At 37.9% G+C, this 21,945-nt stretch overlaps 1 protein-coding gene across 1 annotated transcript in view; it reads right to left on the reverse strand.

The window, feature by feature from the left end:
* The window catches only part of GRID2 (glutamate ionotropic receptor delta type subunit 2), a 392,388-nt gene that overhangs the window by 295,962 nt on the left and 74,481 nt on the right, over positions 1-21,945 (reverse strand). Inside the window, exon 5 of the mRNA XM_006164500.1 lies at positions 10,589-10,901. Coding sequence (XP_006164562.1) covers positions 10,589-10,901 — 313 coding nt within the window. The remainder of the gene's footprint in view (positions 1-10,588; positions 10,902-21,945) is intronic.

A 21,945-nucleotide genomic window follows, 5' to 3' on the forward strand; every position in this document is an offset into this window, starting at 1 on the left:
TTAAGCTGAGGGGAATTATAATGCGGTGCTGTAGAAATGATGACTCCTACTCAGATGTCAGATAAAGCTATTTTAAATGACCTACAATATCTGCTTTCTCTATCATTTAAATTTACATTTAGAAATATATTTTCATTCTTCAATTTTCAAAATGAGTCTTAGGAAACCACTCCTTTGTTTTGTTAAATACTAAAATAGTACTTTTAATTATGGAATGTGTTAAGAATTTTGAAGGAGTCCAGAAAATGCTTGTACTAGTTCTCATTTTATAAGCAGAAATCTGGTTCATGCCTAATATCTGGTTTGTGCTAGTGACATGCTCAAACCTGAATTCATTTATAGTCTCTGATTACTTTTAACTCTTCAAAAGCCCAATTTGGCATGAGAAAGGCCTTTCTAGCTCAAACAGTGAAGAACTGGCATTGACAAAAGATATTTAGGGGTATATTATATGCACATAGTTCTGGAATAATTGCTTAGGAGCTCATTATAGTTCATGGGGAACGTAAATCAATATTTTCCCATCTTAGCACTATGGCACTGTTTTCTAGCCACACAAATTGCTCACTTCCCATTATTGGTGAATTTGAGCAGACTCTTTCAGCATGAGAGTTGAATTTTTTCTTTTTTCTTTAGTGATGAAGAATTCTGGTGATAAAAAGAAAGAAAATGAGCACTTTGTCATATTTTAAATCAGTCTAGGGACATTCTCGAGTGGATGTGACAGCACTCAGAGTGCTTGGTGCTCCCTTCATTAAGAACTGCCAATCATAATTAACAACAGAGATGTTGTTTGGACCTAAGTAAAAAAATTACAGAGAACCTCTTCGAGTTCAACCTGTAAAAACACAAAATAGAAAGAAACTTGTCTTTATCACCCAGTTAACCTGTCACTGGGAATTACTCTCACTTTTCTCTGTATTCATTAGGGTCAGTAAACGACAGAGTGAGCCAGTATCATTTCTGTTATATTCAAATTGAATGTGAAATACCAGATGATATTACAAAGAAATGGCATGAGTTACTGCATCCCAAAGCTTGAATCTTACTGTTTGGGGACTAGGATGTTGCTAAATTTCACATATTTGAAATTAACACTATTAAAATGGATGTCTTTTTGAGTTTATCTGTGCAAAATTGTGCTCTCACAACAAACTCTTCCATAACCTAATTCAACAGAGAATGGCTGAGTCTTCTTTTTGTGGAAATGAGAAAGTTGTGGTTCTCTGTCACTGTGTAATCTATCTGGCAATGGCAAGGACTCTTTATTCTCTTCCTCAAAAAAATCATCCTGGGATCTCAAAACTCATGGGCTGCCTCTCATGTTAACTCTCATGCAGCAGAATCGAGTTATTTTCAGTATTTTTAGCACTCCTGAAGGCCCTCTTTCTATTCATCACTAGCAACTGTGGAGCTATTTGATCTTTAAGAAAACTACCAGAGGAATTTTCTTTCTTTACTCTTCTCAATAATTCTGTCTCATCAAAAATGGTTTATTTTGGTCCCAGTTTGGCAAAGACCTATTGACATTTTGCTGGGCAACTCCTGCAAGGACTGTACCTTTCTTATTTATCACCATATCCAAAACACCTAGGCTAGGCATAGCACATAACATACCCATTAAACCAGTTTACATAGTTATCTGCAGTTTTGCATTCACTCTTCCTGTTCCAGGGACATTGTTGGTCCCTAATAAATGCTTGCTGATACATAACATATATGCTGGTTGCTTCAAATATTTTACAGGAGTATACATACTTTTATTTCATAAAAGTAGACAGGGGAACCAGCAGTTAGCGTAATGGCTATGTCACTGGACTCCCACGTAGTTGACCGCGGTTTGCATCCTGGACCCGGTGACTTAAAACTCACGCCGGGCATGTGTGCGTGCGTGCCCAACATCCTGAGAGGAGAATGGAGGAGAAGGGATTGCAGCGTGACCATCCCTTCTGGGGGGTGATTTCTCGCTTTCTGTCTCTGTCTCTCTCTGTCTGTCTGGTGAGCGCATGTGCCCTATAGCGAAAACCTCTCCAAAAAAAAAATAATAATAATAATAAAAAAATAAAAAAATAGAAAACAGTGACATTTAAAAAAATGTTTTCAGAATACGATATAAGAAACAATACTGGAATATAAATCTCTCAGCCCTAAAAGCATTTGGACATTTATTGTAACAATTTCTATAATATATAGAAATTGTTTATATATTATATATTGTCTTAAAATTATATATTGTCTTAAAATATATAATGAGTATAAATTAAGTTTTAACATTTTAAGATAAATCAGTCATATGCTGACTTTCAAGGATCTATACTTAAAATAAATAAAAATAGATCAGTAAGACCAGTATTAGTAGGACAATTATCATAAAGGTGTTGATAAAGTCAAGTTCTTAAGAAAAAATGTCTACATTGGTAACCAAACACTTAATAACAGAGATAACAAATGCAGTTTCTCATAACTAGCATGGCTATGTCACTGGACTCCCACGTAGTTGACCGCGGTTTGCATCCTGGACCCGGTGACTTAAAACTCACGCCGGGCATGTGTGCGTGCGTGCCCAACATCCTGAGAGGAGAATGGAGGAGAAGGGATTGCAGCGTGACCATCCCTTCTGGGGGGTGATTTCTCGCTTTCTGTCTCTGTCTCTCTCTGTCTGTCTGGTGAGCGCATGTGCCCTATAGCGAAAACCTCTCCAAAAAAAAAATAATAATAATAATAAAAAAATAAAAATAAAAGTAGACAAAAACATCTGAAAGTAACTTTCTTTCTTTCTTCCTTTCTTTTTTTGTGTGTGCAAACAGCAAACAAATTGTGTAGCACCACATTTGTGAATAAGTCACGGAGGCCCTGCATGTCCCAGATGATATTAATTGCACTACCAATATACTAAACATAAGCGATCTTCAAAAATCAAATTCCAGGTTGTTGTTGTTGTTGTTAAGTGTGTTAATTACAAGGAAATGCATGTAGATGTGGAGACAAGGGAGAATATAAAATGACAACAAAACTTGTATAAAATTGGTCTCTCGTTTGTGAATTTAACAACCTAATTCACGAGCACTAATGTTCCAGCCAAACAGATGTACTGAGTTTATCTCTGTAATGGACCATACTGCTTTTGCACAGTTGGGTTCCCTGAGCTGTTTTTCCACAATGCTTTGAAGCTACAGATTTTTTAAAAAATCGGGATTAGTAAACAACTCACACATAGCTAACATTTTTCTGCTTTGAGCTGTCCCTACACTCTTTTTCAGAAATCTATCTGATAACACATGAAATGCCTCTTGATCCCTATTCAATCTGGTATACTGGCTCAATAAAGACTGTATTTCTGAAATAATTGCTGTACTTCCTCTTAAAAGATTGTATTTTTATTGGAAATTATTACTAATTCCAGTTGCATTGCCTACGCATGGACACTGTCAGTGATTGATGGTCTTTTTCATAGGGTTTATGAGCCTTTTCTTACCTTATCCTTAATCAGAGCATAAAGATGCTCTCGGTATCTTTTAATGAATTCACCTTTTCATTGTTAGCAAGTAGAAGAATAGCAGCTTTTAAAAGATGAAGTAGTTAATCATACACAATTCAGCACTATCCATCATTATGAATTTGTATAAATGTACAATCAACCTGCAGGCTGCTCAACTTGTTAAAGGGAAAAATTGGGACAGAAAAGTGCTTAGCATATTTATAGCTTTTGAAACCTGTTCCATGCTTATGGAACTAGAAGGCAAGTGACCATATACATAATTCTACTTATCTTTTGGGGGGATGTGTGTGTGCTCTAAAACTTACTAAAATTGGGTGACCCAGGAGGAAGAATTCAGAAAGCCATCCTATAAGCATGTCACCATCCACAAAACTAAGGCTTCAACCTAGGAGACCTTATTTATAAGTTACCTTTCTTAGATCCTAGATAAAATCCAGTCAGTAGGAACATTCAAATAACCTACTCTTTGATTTACTGGATTTCAGGTTATAGGGGGGAGGGGGGATTTTGGAATTGTAAAGTTTTAGACTGTAATTTAACATACACAATATTGCAGTTAAATCCATGTTTGATTTAGTTATGTATAAAGTACTCATTTATTTGCTTAGCTGACTGGTGTGCTTTTATCAAACACCTGCTATGTACAAGACACGGGACTATAGACAAAAGGAGTATAAAGATAAAAAGGGTACCAGCTCGTGTTCAAAGGACTCAAGTGGAGACTTACACACAAAAAAATACAATTTCATTCTGGTTGATAAGTACAATGATAAACATATTTTGAGGAACACAGAAGATGGTCCCCATTCCCTGCAAAGACTTCTTGAAGGAAGTGAGATCAACCCAGGAATTAGAGGACGAACAGAAACTTGCCATATGAAAGTAGAGTACTGGAGAAGAGTTTAACCAGGTTGCTAATAAAGGCATATCAGGAATCATAAAGAGCAGAAGCAAGATGGAGAGGCAAGTCTTGATGTACATTCAGGAGACAAAAACCAGTTTGAAGTAATGAGACAATTAAATGTGAAGTCTGAATGGAAAGAGATGAGAATCGACCATTGGACAGGTGCCAGATGGAATATTATTCATGCTCTAAATAACTCAGAGTTTTAAACTGTGGGTACTAGAGAGTCAAGAAGATATTTGAAGAATGGGAATTAAGAGGTCAACTTATCATAGCATTGATAACTACAGTATAATGCAAGTATGAGGATCATATATTTGCAGGGGACAACAATGAGGAAAAGGACCTGTTATTAGCCTCTTGTAGTTCGGGTAAGAAATGAAGCAGGCCCATTCAGGTAACAATCTAGGCTAAGCTCTCTACAACAGAAATACTCAGGAGATAAAATGGACAGGATTTGATTATAGTCAGTTAGAAAGGATGGACAAGTGGAAGAAATCAAAATATTCTCCAATGTGTATTTGGGTGATTGGTGATGCAACAGCTTAAATACAGAATATGAAACACTAAGAAGGTTCAAGGTATACAATGAATTAAATTTTAGGCATGCTGGAATTTGTGATCCTCCAGTATATCCAGAGTGGTCTATTGCAGAGTTAGATATACAAATCTAAAGTTCAACAATGGATAACATATTGGGTTGTTGGAAAAGTCATGATGCATTTTTTAACAGAAAAATAGAAAAATATGTCATGGCTTTTCTGACAACCCAATGGATTTGGGATTCATCAGCATTTCAATAGACAGAAAAATCCATGCACAGAAAAAATTGAATGGCATGGGAAGTGAGATGAAAACAGACATTAATTACATCTAGCTATACAACCTTCTATTTCTAGTCAACTCCCATTGACCAACATCCTAGTTATTCTTTCTTATTTACTGACAACTGGGGCATATGTCTTCCTCTCAGTCCAAGTGAGCCATCATTCCAGATGGTTTATCTAACTCTCTGGTCTCTCAGTTTTTGATCTGCTTTGAAGTCTTTCAGCACTCTTAACTTTAGGAATCCATAGCCACATACCTATAATTTATGCCTCACTAGCACATTTCAAAAAATTTAGGGTTTCACATCGAGTCTTATGAACATGGGCTTCAAATTCAATCATATTTATGTTTCTACTGTTGTCCTTTTAATCTCATCAAGATTTCTACTACTCCCTCCTCCTCCTACTCTGTTACTTTCTACTCTTACCCTACTATCAATATTAATGCATTCTCATCATTGGTCATTCGACTTATTCACTATTCTTGGTATTTCAATGTCTACCGCTTCAACCAATATTTTGCCAATAATCTAAAATCATTTGTTTTGTTATCCTTTTTTACATACACCTTTTTTACATGAGTCCACAGCTGAGTCTAATTTTAAAACAATGTTTAGTAAACATATGACACTTGTAAAGTATTTTATCTAAGAACTTTCAGCCATTTAAATTCTTATAAAAACCAATCAGGTGGGTATATCCACCTCAAGAAGAACTTAAAGCATTACACAAGTTTGTGATCCCTAAACTGGACCACAACATCCTTCTACTCGGGGGGGGGGGTGCTCTCCATGAAGAAAGCAACTGCCATGTTGTGAAAAAGGTCTGACTCTCCCCTACAGAGGAGAGGCTTGCAGGGAGAAAATGGAGGTCACCAGCCCACAGCTAGTTATCAACCTCCAGACGTGTGAGTGAGCAAACAAGCCTGATACAAATGATTGTAGCTTTGAGCCTCTGAGATGTCTAGCTAAAGCCTCAGACATCATGAAGCAAAGATGAGCCTTTGCTTTAATAACGAGTTTATTGCTAATCTAATGAATAACTTTCATGTATTCATTATACTTGATTCTTTCACATTTTTTACATAATTGACCAATCCACCATATTTAAATTTTATCTTCATTTGAGATACACACACACACACAGACACACACACAGACACATACTATATATATAGATAGATACACACACTATATATACAATATGTGTGTATACACACACAAACACATATACACACACTACATGCTCTAATCTTTACTCTTATTCCTTCTTGTCAGCTTTTATCAGTCACTACTGAGAGCTCCTCTACTCATTCCTTTCTTGGGTGCTCTGTCCTAGGCCCTGTCTGGACTAGTGGTCCTCAAACTGGAATATGCAGCTGAGAACTATCCCTCTGTGGTCCCCGTTCACTTCCATGGCTTCAGTGATTTCCTATATGCCAATATCTCCTAAATATGTATGTGTGTGTGTGTGTATAAGAGATTTCTTATGTGCTTCTGAAAACATATCAAAACCATTAACCAAACATAAGAAAATACCATCTTGAAGGTTTCAAAGCTACCTCTAACTTGACATGCACCAAAAAGAATACATCATCTCCCTTATCACATCTGTTCCTTCTGTTTTCTTTATTTATGCAAATAAGAACAATATCCAATGTACATAATCTCCTAATTCAGAAACCTAGGATATAACTTCGTTTCCTTTTTCTCCTTCAGTACTGACCCTTGCACCACTATATAGTTAATTAAGTTCTGGGACCAGCAATTGGTGTAATGCCTATGTTGCTGGACTCCCATGTAGTCGAACGTGGTTTGAGTTCTGGACTGGGTAACTTAAACTCACACCGGGCATGTGTACATGCGTGCCCAAGATCCTGAGAGGAGAATGGAGGAGAAGGGATTATGGCGTGGCCATCCCCCCTGGAGGGTGATTTCTCGCTTTTTGTCTCTCTGTATTTCTGGTGAGTGCATGCGCTCTATAGCAAAAACCTCTCCAAAAGAAAAAAAAAAGTTCTATTGGTTTAATGTCAATATCCTTCTCTTTAGTCTCAAGGACACCTTACCTTTGCATGAGCTACATCAACTTTTACTTAGTTATTATGATAGTCTTCTAATGAGTCTCACTTTTCACCTGGCCTTTCTTCAATCTATTCTGCATACTGTAACTAGAATATTTCTATAGTAAAAATTTCAATGTGCCCTTCCCAATTTAATATCTTTAAGTAGCTGATCATTTTCCCTAAGGATAAGTTCAAACTCTTGATAACAACAAATATATCTTAAGCCTTAATTTTTGTCAGCGCCCCTCTGCATAGATAGCTTGATTTCTCTCTCACTTCTTAGTCTGAAATTCAGCCATAATTAATGTTGCTTTTCCTCCTCCCTCTTCTGCACCAACCCCTTTACATAGTTGATTTTATCTGGACTCCCATGTAGTCGAACGTGGTTTGAGTTCTGGACTGGGTAACTTAAACTCACACCGGGCATGTGTACATGCGTGCCCAAGATCCTGAGAGGAGAATGGAGGAGAAGGGATTATGGCGTGGCCATCCCCCCTGGAGGGTGATTTCTCGCTTTTTGTCTCTCTGTATTTCTGGTGAGTGCATGCGCTCTATAGCAAAAACCTCTCCAAAAGAAAAAAAAAAGTTCTATTGGTTTAATGTCAATATCCTTCTCTTTAGTCTCAAGGACACCTTACCTTTGCATGAGCTACATCAACTTTTACTTAGTTATTATGATAGTCTTCTAATGAGTCTCACTTTTCACCTGGCCTTTCTTCAATCTATTCTGCATACTGTAACTAGAATATTTCTATAGTAAAAATTTCAATGTGCCCTTCCCAATTTAATATCTTTAAGTAGCTGATCATTTTCCCTAAGGATAAGTTCAAACTCTTGATAACAACAAATATATCTTAAGCCTTAATTTTTGTCAGCGCCCCTCTGCATAGATAGCTTGATTTCTCTCTCACTTCTTAGTCTGAAATTCAGCCATAATTAATGTTGCTTTTCCTCCTCCCTCTTCTGCACCAACCCCTTTACATAGTTGATTTTATTTCTGTTTATACAGTACCCATTCAAACAGTCACCTTTGCCATATTGAGCTTCTTTTTTGAATGTTTTTGCGATACAGCACATGTATTTGCTGGAGAGATACAGTGAGAGGGAAAGTGAGCAATCATTCCCCAGGGGAATGGCCATGCCGCAATCCTTTTTTCTAAATTTTCTTTCTTGAATTTTGGGCATGTGCGCACATGCACCTGGTGTGAGTTTCAAGCCTCCAGGTTTGGGACTTGAAGCACAGTTGACCATGCGGAAATCCAGTGCCTAAAATGCTACCTGCTGGCCCCCATACTGTGATCTTTATCTCTCTGATTTCATAGCAGTGTGTATTTATTATTTTTAAATTTTGCTTTAGGGTGCGTGCACTCACCAGAGACAGAGAGAGAGGAAAGTGAGAAAGCGCCCCGGTTGGGGGGAGGGAATGGCCACTTCTTTTAGAATTTTGGGCATGCGTGCACAAGTTCCCAGTGTGTTTTTCAAGCCATCAGATCTGGAACTTGAACCTCACAGTTAAGTGGGATCCAGCCGCCTCAATCAGCACACCGTCTGCTGACACCCTACCCATCATTGTTATTCCCTGTTTACACATCTGAGCTCCACTAGCCTTGATGGTCCGGACTCTCTCACCACTGTAAACTCAGTGCCTAGCACATTCTACTTAAATAAATAATGTGGACTAAATATTTGCTGAATTAATGATTAATGAAGGGACTAAAAGTATCTGTGACAAATACATAGTAATAGTTCATCTTAGCCAGAGCCCTAGATATAGAAAGGAAAAGGGAAAATAATGCTTACAAAAGTTTAAGGGATAGATTAGAGGTGAGGAAGTGGAGATTAAGAGTCTAGCCAAAACTTTGATTCCTTAACAGAAAGACTGAAGTATAATGGAAGGTCCATTAGCAAGTAAAATGTAACAGATTATTGAGAGTCATAAAAATGAAGGCAGAAGTGTCACGCATCTCCATTGTAACACTTACGTCTCCTGCTCAACACATGTGCCAAGTTTGTAAGAGACTACCTGTCCCCTTTCTAGTTCATTCTCTATGATGTCTCAAATAGGGAGTTCAATAAGTATTATTATAGTCTATTTGTTTCCTTTCTTAATTTTTTTTGCCATAGGGCATATGTGCTGGCCAGAGAGCAAAAAAAAAAAAACAGAAAAAAGGAAAATGAGAAATTACCCCTTAGGGCTGGCCATATCACAATCCCTTTTCCATCTCTTCCTGGGATTTTAGGTATGTAAACACACACACCCAGCATGAGTTTCCAGCTACTGGATCCAGGACTTGAACTGTGGTTGGCCATATGGGAGTCCAGCACTATAACCACTACACCATTTGCTGGGCCCCAATACTATTCTATTCTTAAACAGTGAGAGCCAAAGAATCAATCATGAAAGTTTTAAGAGTATGGCAGATTGAACATTGACTAACTAAGCAAAAATGTTCTTTGGAATATAATAGAATTATAAGTTACATCATTGAACGATTATATTTCAAGTGAAAAACAAAATTATCTCTTATCAGTCTTACAGTAACTATAATCCTTTTACTGTCAATGATTTTTTGATAAATATTTTTAATACATGAAGTAATGTCTCCGAACAGAGAACAAGTTCTAACGTCTCTTACTCAAGTAAATAATTTAACAATCCCTTCTCTGGGAGTGAGTAGTTTCATCCCAGTCAGGTTGTTTCTTAGAAAGTCAGAGTTTGTGGAGGAAATGTGATCCTGAGGTGTCTTGTGAGCCTCACCTCTGACATTCATTTTTGCCTTTGTTGATAAAATTCAACTTACTTCAAAAGACTGAACTATTATTACTGGACACATGCTATGTTTGAGATCCTCCAGGAGAGAGTAGAAAATACATTTGTCTAGGCATTGCTATGAGAACTCTTTAGATGATCTTTACCAATGTCAAATACAGAACCTTCTTTTCTTTCCTTTTTTTTTTTTTTTTTTTAGAGATTTTTGCTATAGGGCACATGTACTCACCAGAGATATAAAGAGAGATAGACAAAAAGTGAGAAATTGTCCCCCAGGATGGCCATGCCACAATCCCTTCTCCTCCATTCTCCTCTTGGGATTTTGGGCTCACATGAACACGCGCTTGGTGTGAGTTTCAAGCCATGGGGTCTGGGACTTGAACTGTGGTCGACTACATTGGCGTCCAGTGACATAACCACTATACCATCTGTTGGCCCTGATATAGAACCTTCTTAACCAAATGCATGGCATTTGAAATATTGCATTCCTTTAAAAAAAATAATAAAATGCACTTTTTCTCCTTACCTTGTTGTACAAAGGATCCATACACAAACCACATGGAGTTGTAGAGAGTAGTAGACGTCATTGATCCCATTTGCAATCGTGGGGGATTAAGCCAGTTCAAGAGGTAGACCAGTAGGCCCACTAGAAGGACGGTACCAGCAATGCAAGCCCATAGGGAGAGATCAAACGGTGCAAGACAGGCAAACATATCCACCGTCTTTTCAGCCCTTCGAAGCAGTACCCCCACTGAGTAGTCCATGTACCGTGTTGTAAAGTCCACCACATTTTCACGATCTGGAGTGATGGTTAAAGCAGAAATCCCTATGTCGGCTCTCTGAGAAATTGAAAGAGAAAGGAATACATTAAGGGTGTGAAAAACAATTTGATTTGTGGCACTTCAGCTTGCCTTGAGGAAAAAAAAATAGATGCCTCAGGCAACATCTTAAGGCTTTTTATATAAACTGAAAAACACTGCAGAGACTTCTAACAGAAGAGCTATGTGTGAATTTTGCATTTCTTACTGCAATCTTGCCCTACCAGCGTCAGACAAATTACCTTGTTCATATTATCAGTGCATGTGAAATCAGTGAAGAATATTTCAGACATAGATAACACCAGAAGAAAATTGTCCTTTTTCCTTGGGTCATTTTATCAAAGCCATCATTAACATAGTAGCAAAGGAAAAACTTACACTAATGAATTCTTTCTAGGAACATGGTCTCAAGATAATCACCATAATCTTTTTTCTTTTTCTTTCTTTCTTTCTTTCTTTCTTTCTTTCTTTCTTTCTTTCTTTCTTTCTTTCTTTCTTTCTTTTTTCTTTTTTTTGTATGAGAGAGGAGAAAAAGGAAAGAGGGCAGAGGCAGAAATCGGTCTCATTGACAGAGTCTGGCAGCTATGCAAACATCCTGCCCAGCTTCCCGATCAGCTAAGAGTACAGATGTGCTATTACAGTTGGTGTGTTCAGGCTGTCTGGGGAACGAAACTCGGGCATCCCATGTGGTTCTCAGCCTCCAAATGATGGCAACATCTGTGTCTCTCCATAGTTGGGTTTCAAGATGTTTGTTCTTCCCATGTGATTCATTAGGTATGTTATTAATACTTCAACATGGCATTTTACCTTTGATTTAAATTTCTCTGAATCAAAATTTATGTTCCTGGTTTCTGAGTGTACCAGCATTGTGGGTCAGCCTGTGGTGTGGTGGTTAAGGTGGCTGGATCCATGTGACTGACTGCACAGTTCACGTCCCAGACCTGGTAGCTTAAGAAACATGTTGGAAAGGAGAGAGAAACGGGAAAGAAGGGGTTGTGGTATGACCGCACCCCAGGGGGTATACTTTCTCACTTTTGTGTCTCTGGTGAGCACATGTGCCCTCTGGCAAAATAAAAGCCAACCAACCAACCAACCAACCAACCAAACCATAGCAGAGTTTGTTAGAGCTTTCATAGCACTAAGTTATAATGCCAGAGGTCTCAATCATGATTAAATTCCATTGTATAATTTTTGGAAACATTTTTAAAAAACAATTGTAATAAACAAGTAAAGATTAAGGAGATACGTAATTATTCTTTTTCTCTGTGTGCTCCCTTAGTTCTCAGTGACATCTTCACCAACTATTACACATGCTGTTTTACTTTATAAAACCACAGAACTGGGGCCAGTAGGTGGTGTGGTGGTTAGGGTGCTGGACTCCCACATGGCTGACCATGGTTCAAGTCTCAGACCTGGTGGCTAGTGTTCTCACTTTCTCTTTCTCTCTATGGTCAAATATTAAAATAATAGCAAATAAAATTAAATAATCCTTTAAAAATAAAAGAACTACAGTAAGAGCACAGAATAGATGACTTCGCAGTTGAATCCTATGATATAAGAATACATATTTAAATACCTACAAGATGCATCTTACTTGAAATAATGACCAGTGGCTGTGATTAAAGCTGTGGGAAGCCCTTCCAGAGAAATATAACACTAATAAATTGTTGAACCCTTTCTTGTTCTTTTCCCCTCTTTTTAATTATTTTATGAAAAGGGATACAAAATTGTTTTATGCTTTGAGTGACCAAGAAAAACAAAGACACGTAAAGTGCCTAGTGAAATGCTAAACTCACTTGATGAATCTAGTCTCTGAAATAAGAATGCTCTTAAAAATATTCTAGCTAAAGTTAAGCAGAATATGTGTGTGCAACAAGCCCATATATTTTTGTTGGTTGGCCCAGTGCTAATTAGGTGAAAGAAAATTGTTAATGTAATCCTTAAAATGAGCTATGAATTACGTGTTTTTTGCTACATTTCATAGGTGGAGAAAGTAAAACTTAGAGTTTTAATAATTTGTGCAGTTTCCAATTAGTAAATACAGAAGCCAGATAATGAAGCTATGTTTTTCTTACTCTCAAGCTTATGCCCACAGCCATTTTACCAAACAGCAAGACATCACTCCATTTTCTAGAAGACCTATACTGTAGGTAGTCATGGTAACAGGCACAAAGAAAATGTTTACCTTAAAAATGTCAGATACTTTGCTTTTTAAAAATTGTACTATTTATGGGACCAGCAGTTGGCGTAATGGCTATGTCTCTGGACTCGCTTGTAGTTGACTGCAGTTCGAGTCCCGGACCCAATGGCTTAAACTTATACGGGGTGCGTGTGTGTGCGTGCATGCCCAAGATCCTGAGAGGAGAATGGAGGAGAAGGGATTGCGGCATGGCCATCCCCCCTGTGGGGTGATTCTTCACTTTCTGTCTCTCTGTCTCTCTCTGTCTTTCTGGCAAGCACATGCACCCTATAGTAAAAACCTCTCAAAAAAATTGTACTATTTATATTGCAACAGCAAAGGCATATTAATGTATGTTCATTGAATCCAGAATGATTAATTGAAAGGCATTAAACTGAATAACACTATATAAAAATTAACTTGCAGAAAAATAGTTGTTGCTTTCAAGTTTATGTGTGTATATATATACACACACACAAATTTATATTTATAGCTAGATGCTGAGAATTGAATCTTTCTGATTAAAAATCTAATCAAATCTCTAGCTCTCTAGTCCTGTCTTTTCTGAGCTTCAGTTCATCTGTTTGTAAAATGAACGTAACTGTTTAGTATCACTATTGCAAGCTCCCTCATCTGTCTTATCTTAATAGCGGATAAATAACTCTCCAAGATCTAATTAGGCTCTCAGAAGGTGCATTTACTTTTGCAGGACACTAAAGTATGATGGATCAGTAATTTACTAATTGATGCACTCGTGACCCAAAGCATTTGATGACTTGCCCAAAGTCAGAAAGTTCCACCAAAGAAGAAATTTACTAACAACTGGCAGATTGAATATTTGTAAAATGTTAATATTTTAATACTAAATAATTATTTCACATTTAGATATTATGAACTGGAATGGACACTCTAATGGATACTTTTAAGTATCAGAAAGTAAATTTCTGTAATGAAATAAAAGTATTTAGAGACGTATTTACTTATTTATTTAGGAAAGCAGAACTGTTGTTTTCCATGTCTAAAATACTTTAGAAAAATTTGCCAGTGGGTACATGTACTTATCTGAGTGAGAGAGAGAGAGAGGGAGAGGGAAAGGGAGAGGGAGAGGGAGAGGGAGAGGGAGAGGGAGAGAGGGAGAGAGAGAGAGAGAGAGAGAGAGAGCCCTCCAATGGGGCATGGTCATTCCACAACCATTTGTCCTCCATTTCTCTACCCTGTTGTGATTTTAGGCATGTGCACACATGTGCCTGGTATGGTTTTCAAACCACCAAGGCCAGGATCCAAACCACAGTTGGCCATGTGTAATCCAACTTTCTACATACAGTACTTAACTACTGTGCTATGGGGTTGGTCCTAAAATATTTATTAAATATAACCATTACTTGTCATGTATCTATAGAGACATTCCTAAACTCTGATCTACTTTTAACACTTGGCTATTCTATTTTCAAGGTGAAATTGCCAGTTCCCCTGTGGAAGTCCCATAAAAATCACATGATGCACTTTTTCAAACTACTTACACAGAAACATATAATACATACACATAAATACACAGATTCCTGTTCTCTGAGCTTTCTGTACATCTTGCTAAAGAGATGTCTCACTCCATCCTTCAGAATCAGTGACCTAGCAGACCACTGTGATTGACATGAGTATGTGACAGTCTTTCCCTGCATCAGAAATGCTGTAGTGGAGGGATCAGCAGTTAGCATAATGGCTATGTCTCTGGACTCCCATGTAGTTGACCGCGGTTCGTGTCCTGGACCCAGTGGCCTAAACTCACACTGGACATCTTTGCGTGTGTGCCGAAGGTCCCGAGAGGAGAATGGAGGAGAAGGGATTGCAGCGTGGCCATCCCCTCTGGGGGGTGATTTCTCACTGTCTCTATGTCTCTCTCTGTCTTTCTGGCGAGTGCATGCACCCTATAGCAAAAACCTCTCAAAAAAAAAAATGCTGTAGTAAAGTAGAAAAAAGGCAACATCCACTGATTTAGAAAGATGGCCCATTGTATGTCCCCACTTAAATATACTGAGTGTCCACACTCTGTAACTGAAACGGATTGTCTAAAGGATATAGAAACACAGTAAATGGGTGTAAATACCAGATATAGTGTATGTCAAAGAGTAGGGTCTGAGGAAGGACATTTAAAAGAAAAATAGGGAGGCAAAGCATTAATGTGACAAAGAAATGTGGTATTATCTGTTGAAGATATTTTATAGTTTTATCAACCAGACTAGGGAGAAATGTTCACATGTTGAAATATTCACTTTGTAAGCTAAATAATGTGATTGAATGTATAGAAGAAAATGAAACAAAAAAAAGTAAATTAAAAAAAAAAAAAAAGAAAGATGGCCCCAGGGCCAGCTGGTGGCATGGTGGTTAGGGCAGATGGATCCCACATGGCCAACCGTGTGGTTCAAATCTGGACCTACTGGCTTGAAAAAATGCCAGCTGCATGTGCCCAGCAGTGTGCCCATCCATCCTGGAGGGGTACTTTCTCTCTCGTTCTCTCTCTCTCTTTCTCTCTGGAGAGCACATATGTCCATAGCAAAAATTAAGAAAAAAAAGAAAGAATGAAAGCAAGCAAGTAAGCAAGCAGAACCAAGCCTTCCTGAATAACTACAAATATAATCAGAGTTTTTCCAAGAAAAATTTTCTCTTTCTTATCTTTTTTATTTGCTTAACTCACTTGTCTGCTCTCTCCGGTGATTTTTAAAAATTTTACCTTTATGAAACCAATAATTTTCCCCATAACTCTCAGAAGACAACTTCCATTGCTCTTTTATAGAGAAGATATAAGATTAAAATTCACTTATTTCTACCTCCCAACCTGTAGCCCATATCCCGACTATTTTATTTAACCCGTATTTAAATTAGTGGATCTGTTTCCTTCTTATCTAAAGCCACATAAATTTATCAACAAATAGAAGAGCTGCCTTCTCTCCTATCCGAGGCCAGTAAACTTATCAGCCCCACCCCTCCATTTCGGATTCTTAAGCTCCTGTCACAGGTATTCAGTTACCCCATGTAAAGATTCTGTAACTCATTAAAATAAAAACAAAAAGCAAAAAGCTTTTCTCAATACTCTATATCCCCCAACTCTCCATTACTTCCCTTTCTCTCTCCATTTTTTGGTATCGATTTTCCTTAAGAATGTATCCCTGTTTCTATATAGCTCAGGTGCTCTAAGAAGACGCTCTTGTACCAAATGGTTGGGTATCCATTACTCATGGGCAGCACTTCTTAAAATCTACATGGCTAAATTTAATGGATTTAATTCGTGCTCTCCTGATTAGGTCTTTTGACAACATTTGACAGAGATTACTGTTTTCTCCGTTATAAACAATCTTTTCTTTAGATTTCATGACATGACATAAATCTCTTTTTCAGCTCCTTTTCCAAGCTCAGGTTAGCAATCCTCTGGATTTGTGCCTAGGCCCTTTTCTCATTTAAGATCCTCTGGCTAGGTGATCTCATCCACGTTCCTTACTCTCATTTCCCCATTGACGTGTTCATATTTCCCTATTTACGATGTCATATTTCTAGAAAATTCATATGAATTCTAAATTTTAGATTTATTGACTACCTAATTGAAATTTCTATTCTATATATAAAAAACATATTGAACTGAATATGGCTAAGATCATACTCATGATAGTAACTCTACCAGTCCTATTCCAAATCTCCTGCTTTAGTGAAGAACATTTTTTTTTTTATGGTTTTTGTCACAGGGTACATGCACTTGCCAGAGAAAGACAGAGAGACAGTGGGTGGGAAAGTGAGAAATCACCACTGCCCCTCCCCCCACCCCCGGGGATGGCCACACACCATTCCCTTCTCTTCCATTCTGCTCTTGGGATTTTAGGCAGGCATGCACATGTGTCCAGTCTGAGTTTCAAGTCACTGGGTCCAGGACTCGAACCATAGCGAGCCATGTAAGAGTGCAGTGCGCCAACCACTATGCTACCTGCTGGCCCCTGAAGAACATCTTTTTATATAAGTCACAAAACTTGATGGCCTCCTCATCTTCCCCGCCCTCTGCCTCCTGTGCAGGCTGTCAGCATTGCTTTTATCTCCTGATGACCCTGATAACCCTGATATCCCTTCAGTACTCCACCATTTCCAGCTCTTATTATTTTCCTAAGTTCCAGCTTTTTGAGTTTACCTGAAATCTACCTTTCTTCCTCTCAATCTCCTTACTGCAACAAAAATATTATGTTTGAAGAGTGAATCTGATCCTGTCTCCTGCCACAGCTTAAATGTCTTCAATGGATTAGCATTGCACTTAGGGAAAAGAGTTAAAAAAAAAAAGTAAAGATTTATTTTATTTATTATTATTATTTAACTTTGTTACAGGGCCTGTGTGCTCACCAGAGAGAGAGAGAAAGAGAAAGAGATATGTGAAGTGAGAGAACAATCAGTCAGGTCTGGAACTTGAACCAGTTAGCCACATGGGAGTCTAGTGCTTTAACCATTACGCCACCTGCTGGCCCCAAGAGTAAAAATGTTCAACATGGTCTGTACACCTTTAAATAGACTAGCCCTAACCTGTTGTAACATACTTATCTGGTGTCATTTTCCTTTCCTGCACTTCTTCCTGATGCAAGGTCTTCGTACATGCTACTCCCACTGTTTGAACTGACTCTCCTGAAATTACTTTAACAGCATAAATCAATTAAGTTGTTATTTACATTCAGATATTACATCATCAATTATTACATCCTCAGGGAGGCTATCCATGATTCCCTGTGATTAAAACAGTAATTCTCATTATTTTTACTAACAGAAACTTATATCTCTTGCTTTTCTAGACATTATGATAGTTGTAATTTTACAAACATTTGTATGGTCCTTTCAATAGTATCTGGCCCTTCTCACCACAGTAAGATCTGTGAAGGTCAAGGATGTATTTTAAAAAAATATTTTTTGTCCATCACTTTGGCATAGGATTCATGATCAAAAAATACTTATTTCCTATATGAATAAGTGACAATGAAAATTCTACTAGCTGTTTATTATATAATTCCTGAAAATCTCTCTTTTTGTCAGCATATCCAACAGAGAGGTTTTTAAAGAATAAAAAGAAAATGGCAATATGAAAACTGACTAAGTTTTACAGCAATAATAGAAGATTAGTATCTTGAATAATTGCTTCAATAATTAAAATAAGGTTTTGGTTTATCAGTATATTTATGTTTCTGTTATTAGCCATTAGCTAAGGTCATTAAGCATCTAGGACAGTTAGTTCAATATATTATATTATTATATCTCGAATGTTTAATGTAAAACGATTACTTAAATTTTCACTAAGATTAGCACTAAAATGGAAATAAACTATTTTTTTTTCCAAATTATTCTAATTACATAGTCATAACATTTCCTTTGGAAGGAGACGCATGATTTGCATTCTCTCAAGTCATGAAAAGGAGATGAATGAATAATACAATGAGGCATGACTAATAAGCCGTATAATCATTGAATCTTAGAATTAAAACTTAAACTTGGTTGAAAAGCAATTCTGCAAATTTAGTCTGAAATTAATTATCAAATCTAACAGGTAGTTATCTAATTTATTCATGAATATAATGCTAGGTACTATATATATATGTGTGTGTGTATATATACACACACACACACACACACACTATATAGTTTTTTTACATCTTTCACAAGACAGATGCAGAGGTACCTGAATGGGCTTCTTATCTATAGCTCATCTGAGCTCAATAGTTTTGGTACTGACTGAGCAGAAAGTTTGCTTACTATAATTTTCACTCAGAATTGGGTAAGATTAACCAATTGAGATATCTGTGGTGTTGGCTATTGTTTCTGCTTTTGGTTGCCCCTCTTCAATTAGGGCACAAATAAGATAAAATTTTTCCTTACAAATTGAGATGAATGTGTTACTGTAGGTGTTATTTTCATCATGGTCTTTCCTCTTCTTATACAAGTTATCTATCTGTGAATGACTTCATTGGGGGCATTGTCCCTATAAACTTTTCATAAAGTATCTACTATTTTCCCATTCTTTCACCGGAGCTTCACCATAAACTTAATGTCTATTCTTGGTTTAATTTGAACAGAATTCATATTGCTCTGATAAGGGCTCTTTGCAAACTGAGGTCTTTATCTTAGTGCCTCAGACTAGGCCTTGGTCAGACATGTTATAATAAGTGAGTATGAGTTTCTTTTGGTGCAAAAAAAAAAAATTCAAATCCATGTATGGTTTTTCCATGATACACATTTTCCATGAACTTATTGAAGATCTCATCTTTTCCCCCTTTTACTGGGATTTCCTGGTTATCCCTCCTCCCTCTTCTGTCTGTCTCTGTCATCTAGTACTTATCCCATGATATCTATTTTGTCTCCCGAATTACAGACTTCTTGAGGCCTGAGCTTTATTTTCATAGTCTCTTATCTCCCTCAATATTTTCACACTGCACTCACAGTACATTTCCAAGAAAGGTCTGTCAACATATTTGCTCTGCTTGCTCTTTGCTATTTGGTAGAAATCAAACAACTTTAAATATTGGCAGAAAAGAAATAGATCTTAGTCTAGATGGGGCACGAAAATGTCTCTCTGCCTGTGGATGTCACTGATTGCCCCAACCAGAGGGCGAAGAGATACAGCACCCTGAGGGGAAGGGCTGTGGATTGAGAAAGGACGGGACAGACAAAAGCGGGGGTCAGGCGGTCACAGCGTCTCTGCTGGAGAAGGCTGAGACCCCCAGCCACTCTGTGCTCATTTTACAGAGGAGGCGAAGGCTGGTGCTTCAGCTGTGGTGCACCGCGAGGCACCTCGTGGTTCTAAACAAGCCTCTCCTGGCCTTCTCTGGCTGACGTTCAGGTTTCTGCTAGTTTCTGTCTGAGCCAGTCAGACAACTGGATCCAGTCCAGCTAATATCGCCCAGCAGTAGATTATGCCTTTGTTTAGAGCTTTCACGTGCCCTGCAGTGTAAGCACGAAGACTGTATCTACTTTAAGGCACTCCCTGCAATTTATTTTATTTCCATGTCAAGCTATCAGTCAGGTCCTCTCACTTCCTTGGCATGGGTTCTGACGTTTTCAGTCTGCATAGGGGCACCCCTCATGTATGCTAGCTGCCCACAACCTGCACGGGGTATCACTACCCTCTTTGTACTGAGGACAAACCAGAGACTGGGAGAAGGTACACAGCTCACCTGAGGTTAGATGAACAAAGTGTGGGGTTGGCCATCTCCCCTAGACTGTGCTTGGTAAATCTGATGCATGTTTTTGCTTTTATGTTTTTTTCTACAATCTGTTTCTTTCTTCTACTTTCCTGGTATTTTTTCTTTTTCTCATTTGTTTTTGTTTAGAGGGTGTGTGCACTTGTCAGAGAGAGATGCAGAGACAGGGAGAGGAGAAAACATTCCCTATGGAGAACGGTCCTGATACAATCCCTTCTTTATAGTCTGTCTCTTCCTCCTTTCAGGATTTTGGGGACGCAGGCACACGTGCATGGTGTGTTTCTCAAGCTGCCAGGTCTGGAACTCGACCTGGGTGGTTGGCCATGTGGGATTTGGCTGCCTTAACCACCAGGACAGGGAACTGGCCCAACATTTATGGGCTTTTATTTATTTATTTTTCTTTTGGATTTTTACCATAGGGCACATGTGACAGAGAGAGACAGAGGGAAAGTGAGAAACTAATCCCCAGTGGGGATAGCCACACCATGATCCTTTCTCCTCAGTTCTACTCTTAGGATTTCGGGCATGCAAACACACACATCTGGCCTGATTTTGAAGCTGCCAGATCCAGGACTCAAAACAATATTGGCCATGTGGGAATTTTGCACCTTAATTACCACTCCATCTGTTGGCTCTGGCTTTTAAATTCTTACTCTTATTTTTCTGACTTCTAATTCATTTCTAAGTAATACTGATACTGAGGAAGTATTGGGTCATCAGAAAAGTCATGGTGCATTTTTGCAAAGAAAAGTATGTCATGACTTTTCCTATGACCCAATAGTTAGAAGAAAGATTATGCAGACATGGTGGTGGGTATATGTGTGCATGAATGAGCATATAGGATCTTTAAGAATTTAAGGTGATGGGAAATTACTGAAGGGTTATAGGAAGAGTGTGATCTGATCTGACATTTTCAAAGGATCACTTTGTCTGCTCTATTGAAAATAAATTAAAAAGGGAAAAAGCAATACTCTTATGTATTAGTTTGGTTTTGTGCTGCTTACAGAAATACCTAAGACTGGATGAATTAAAGAGAATAGAGGTTTACTTGACACACAATTCTGGCCATCAGGAAAGTCCAAAGGCCTCAAAAAATGGCAGAGAGCAGGATCTTGAGTATAATGACTATCCATAAATTTCTGCCCATTCCAGCTTTCTTTCTTTCCTTATAAACCCATCCAAATTCTATTATAGAAGCCTCACTATATAACGTTATTACACCAAAAAGCTCTACCCTTGGACATTATGAAGAATTAAGTTTTCACTGAACTATCTTACCACACAACCAAGTCCCAACACATGAAGTTTGAGGGCCCATCCAAACTACAACACATGGTGAGTAGTTAGGGGGCTACTTAAATTGTCTCAAAGAGAGAAAATTGTGGCTTCCAAAAGTGGGTGGTAGCTGAGTGATGAGAAGTAATAAATATTTATGGTATATTTCAGTTTTATAGCAAAAAATGTGCTAATGCAGCAGGTATTAGGAATGAAATAGAGGAGTCAAAGATAACGGTTTTGGACTGGGAACATTGAAGATGGAGTTCCAACCCTACACCAAGAAGACCAGGTTGGGGGCAAGACAGAAATCAGGTTCAGTTTTGAACATGCAATGTTTGAGGTACCTGTTTGACATCTCATAGGAAATGCTGACTAGGTAATAAAATATATAAGTCTGTAG

The sequence above is a fragment of the Tupaia chinensis genome, unplaced genomic scaffold (assembly GCF_000334495.1).
Source record: "Tupaia chinensis unplaced genomic scaffold, TupChi_1.0 Scaffold143631_1, whole genome shotgun sequence".
NCBI lineage: Eukaryota > Metazoa > Chordata > Mammalia > Scandentia > Tupaiidae > Tupaia > Tupaia belangeri.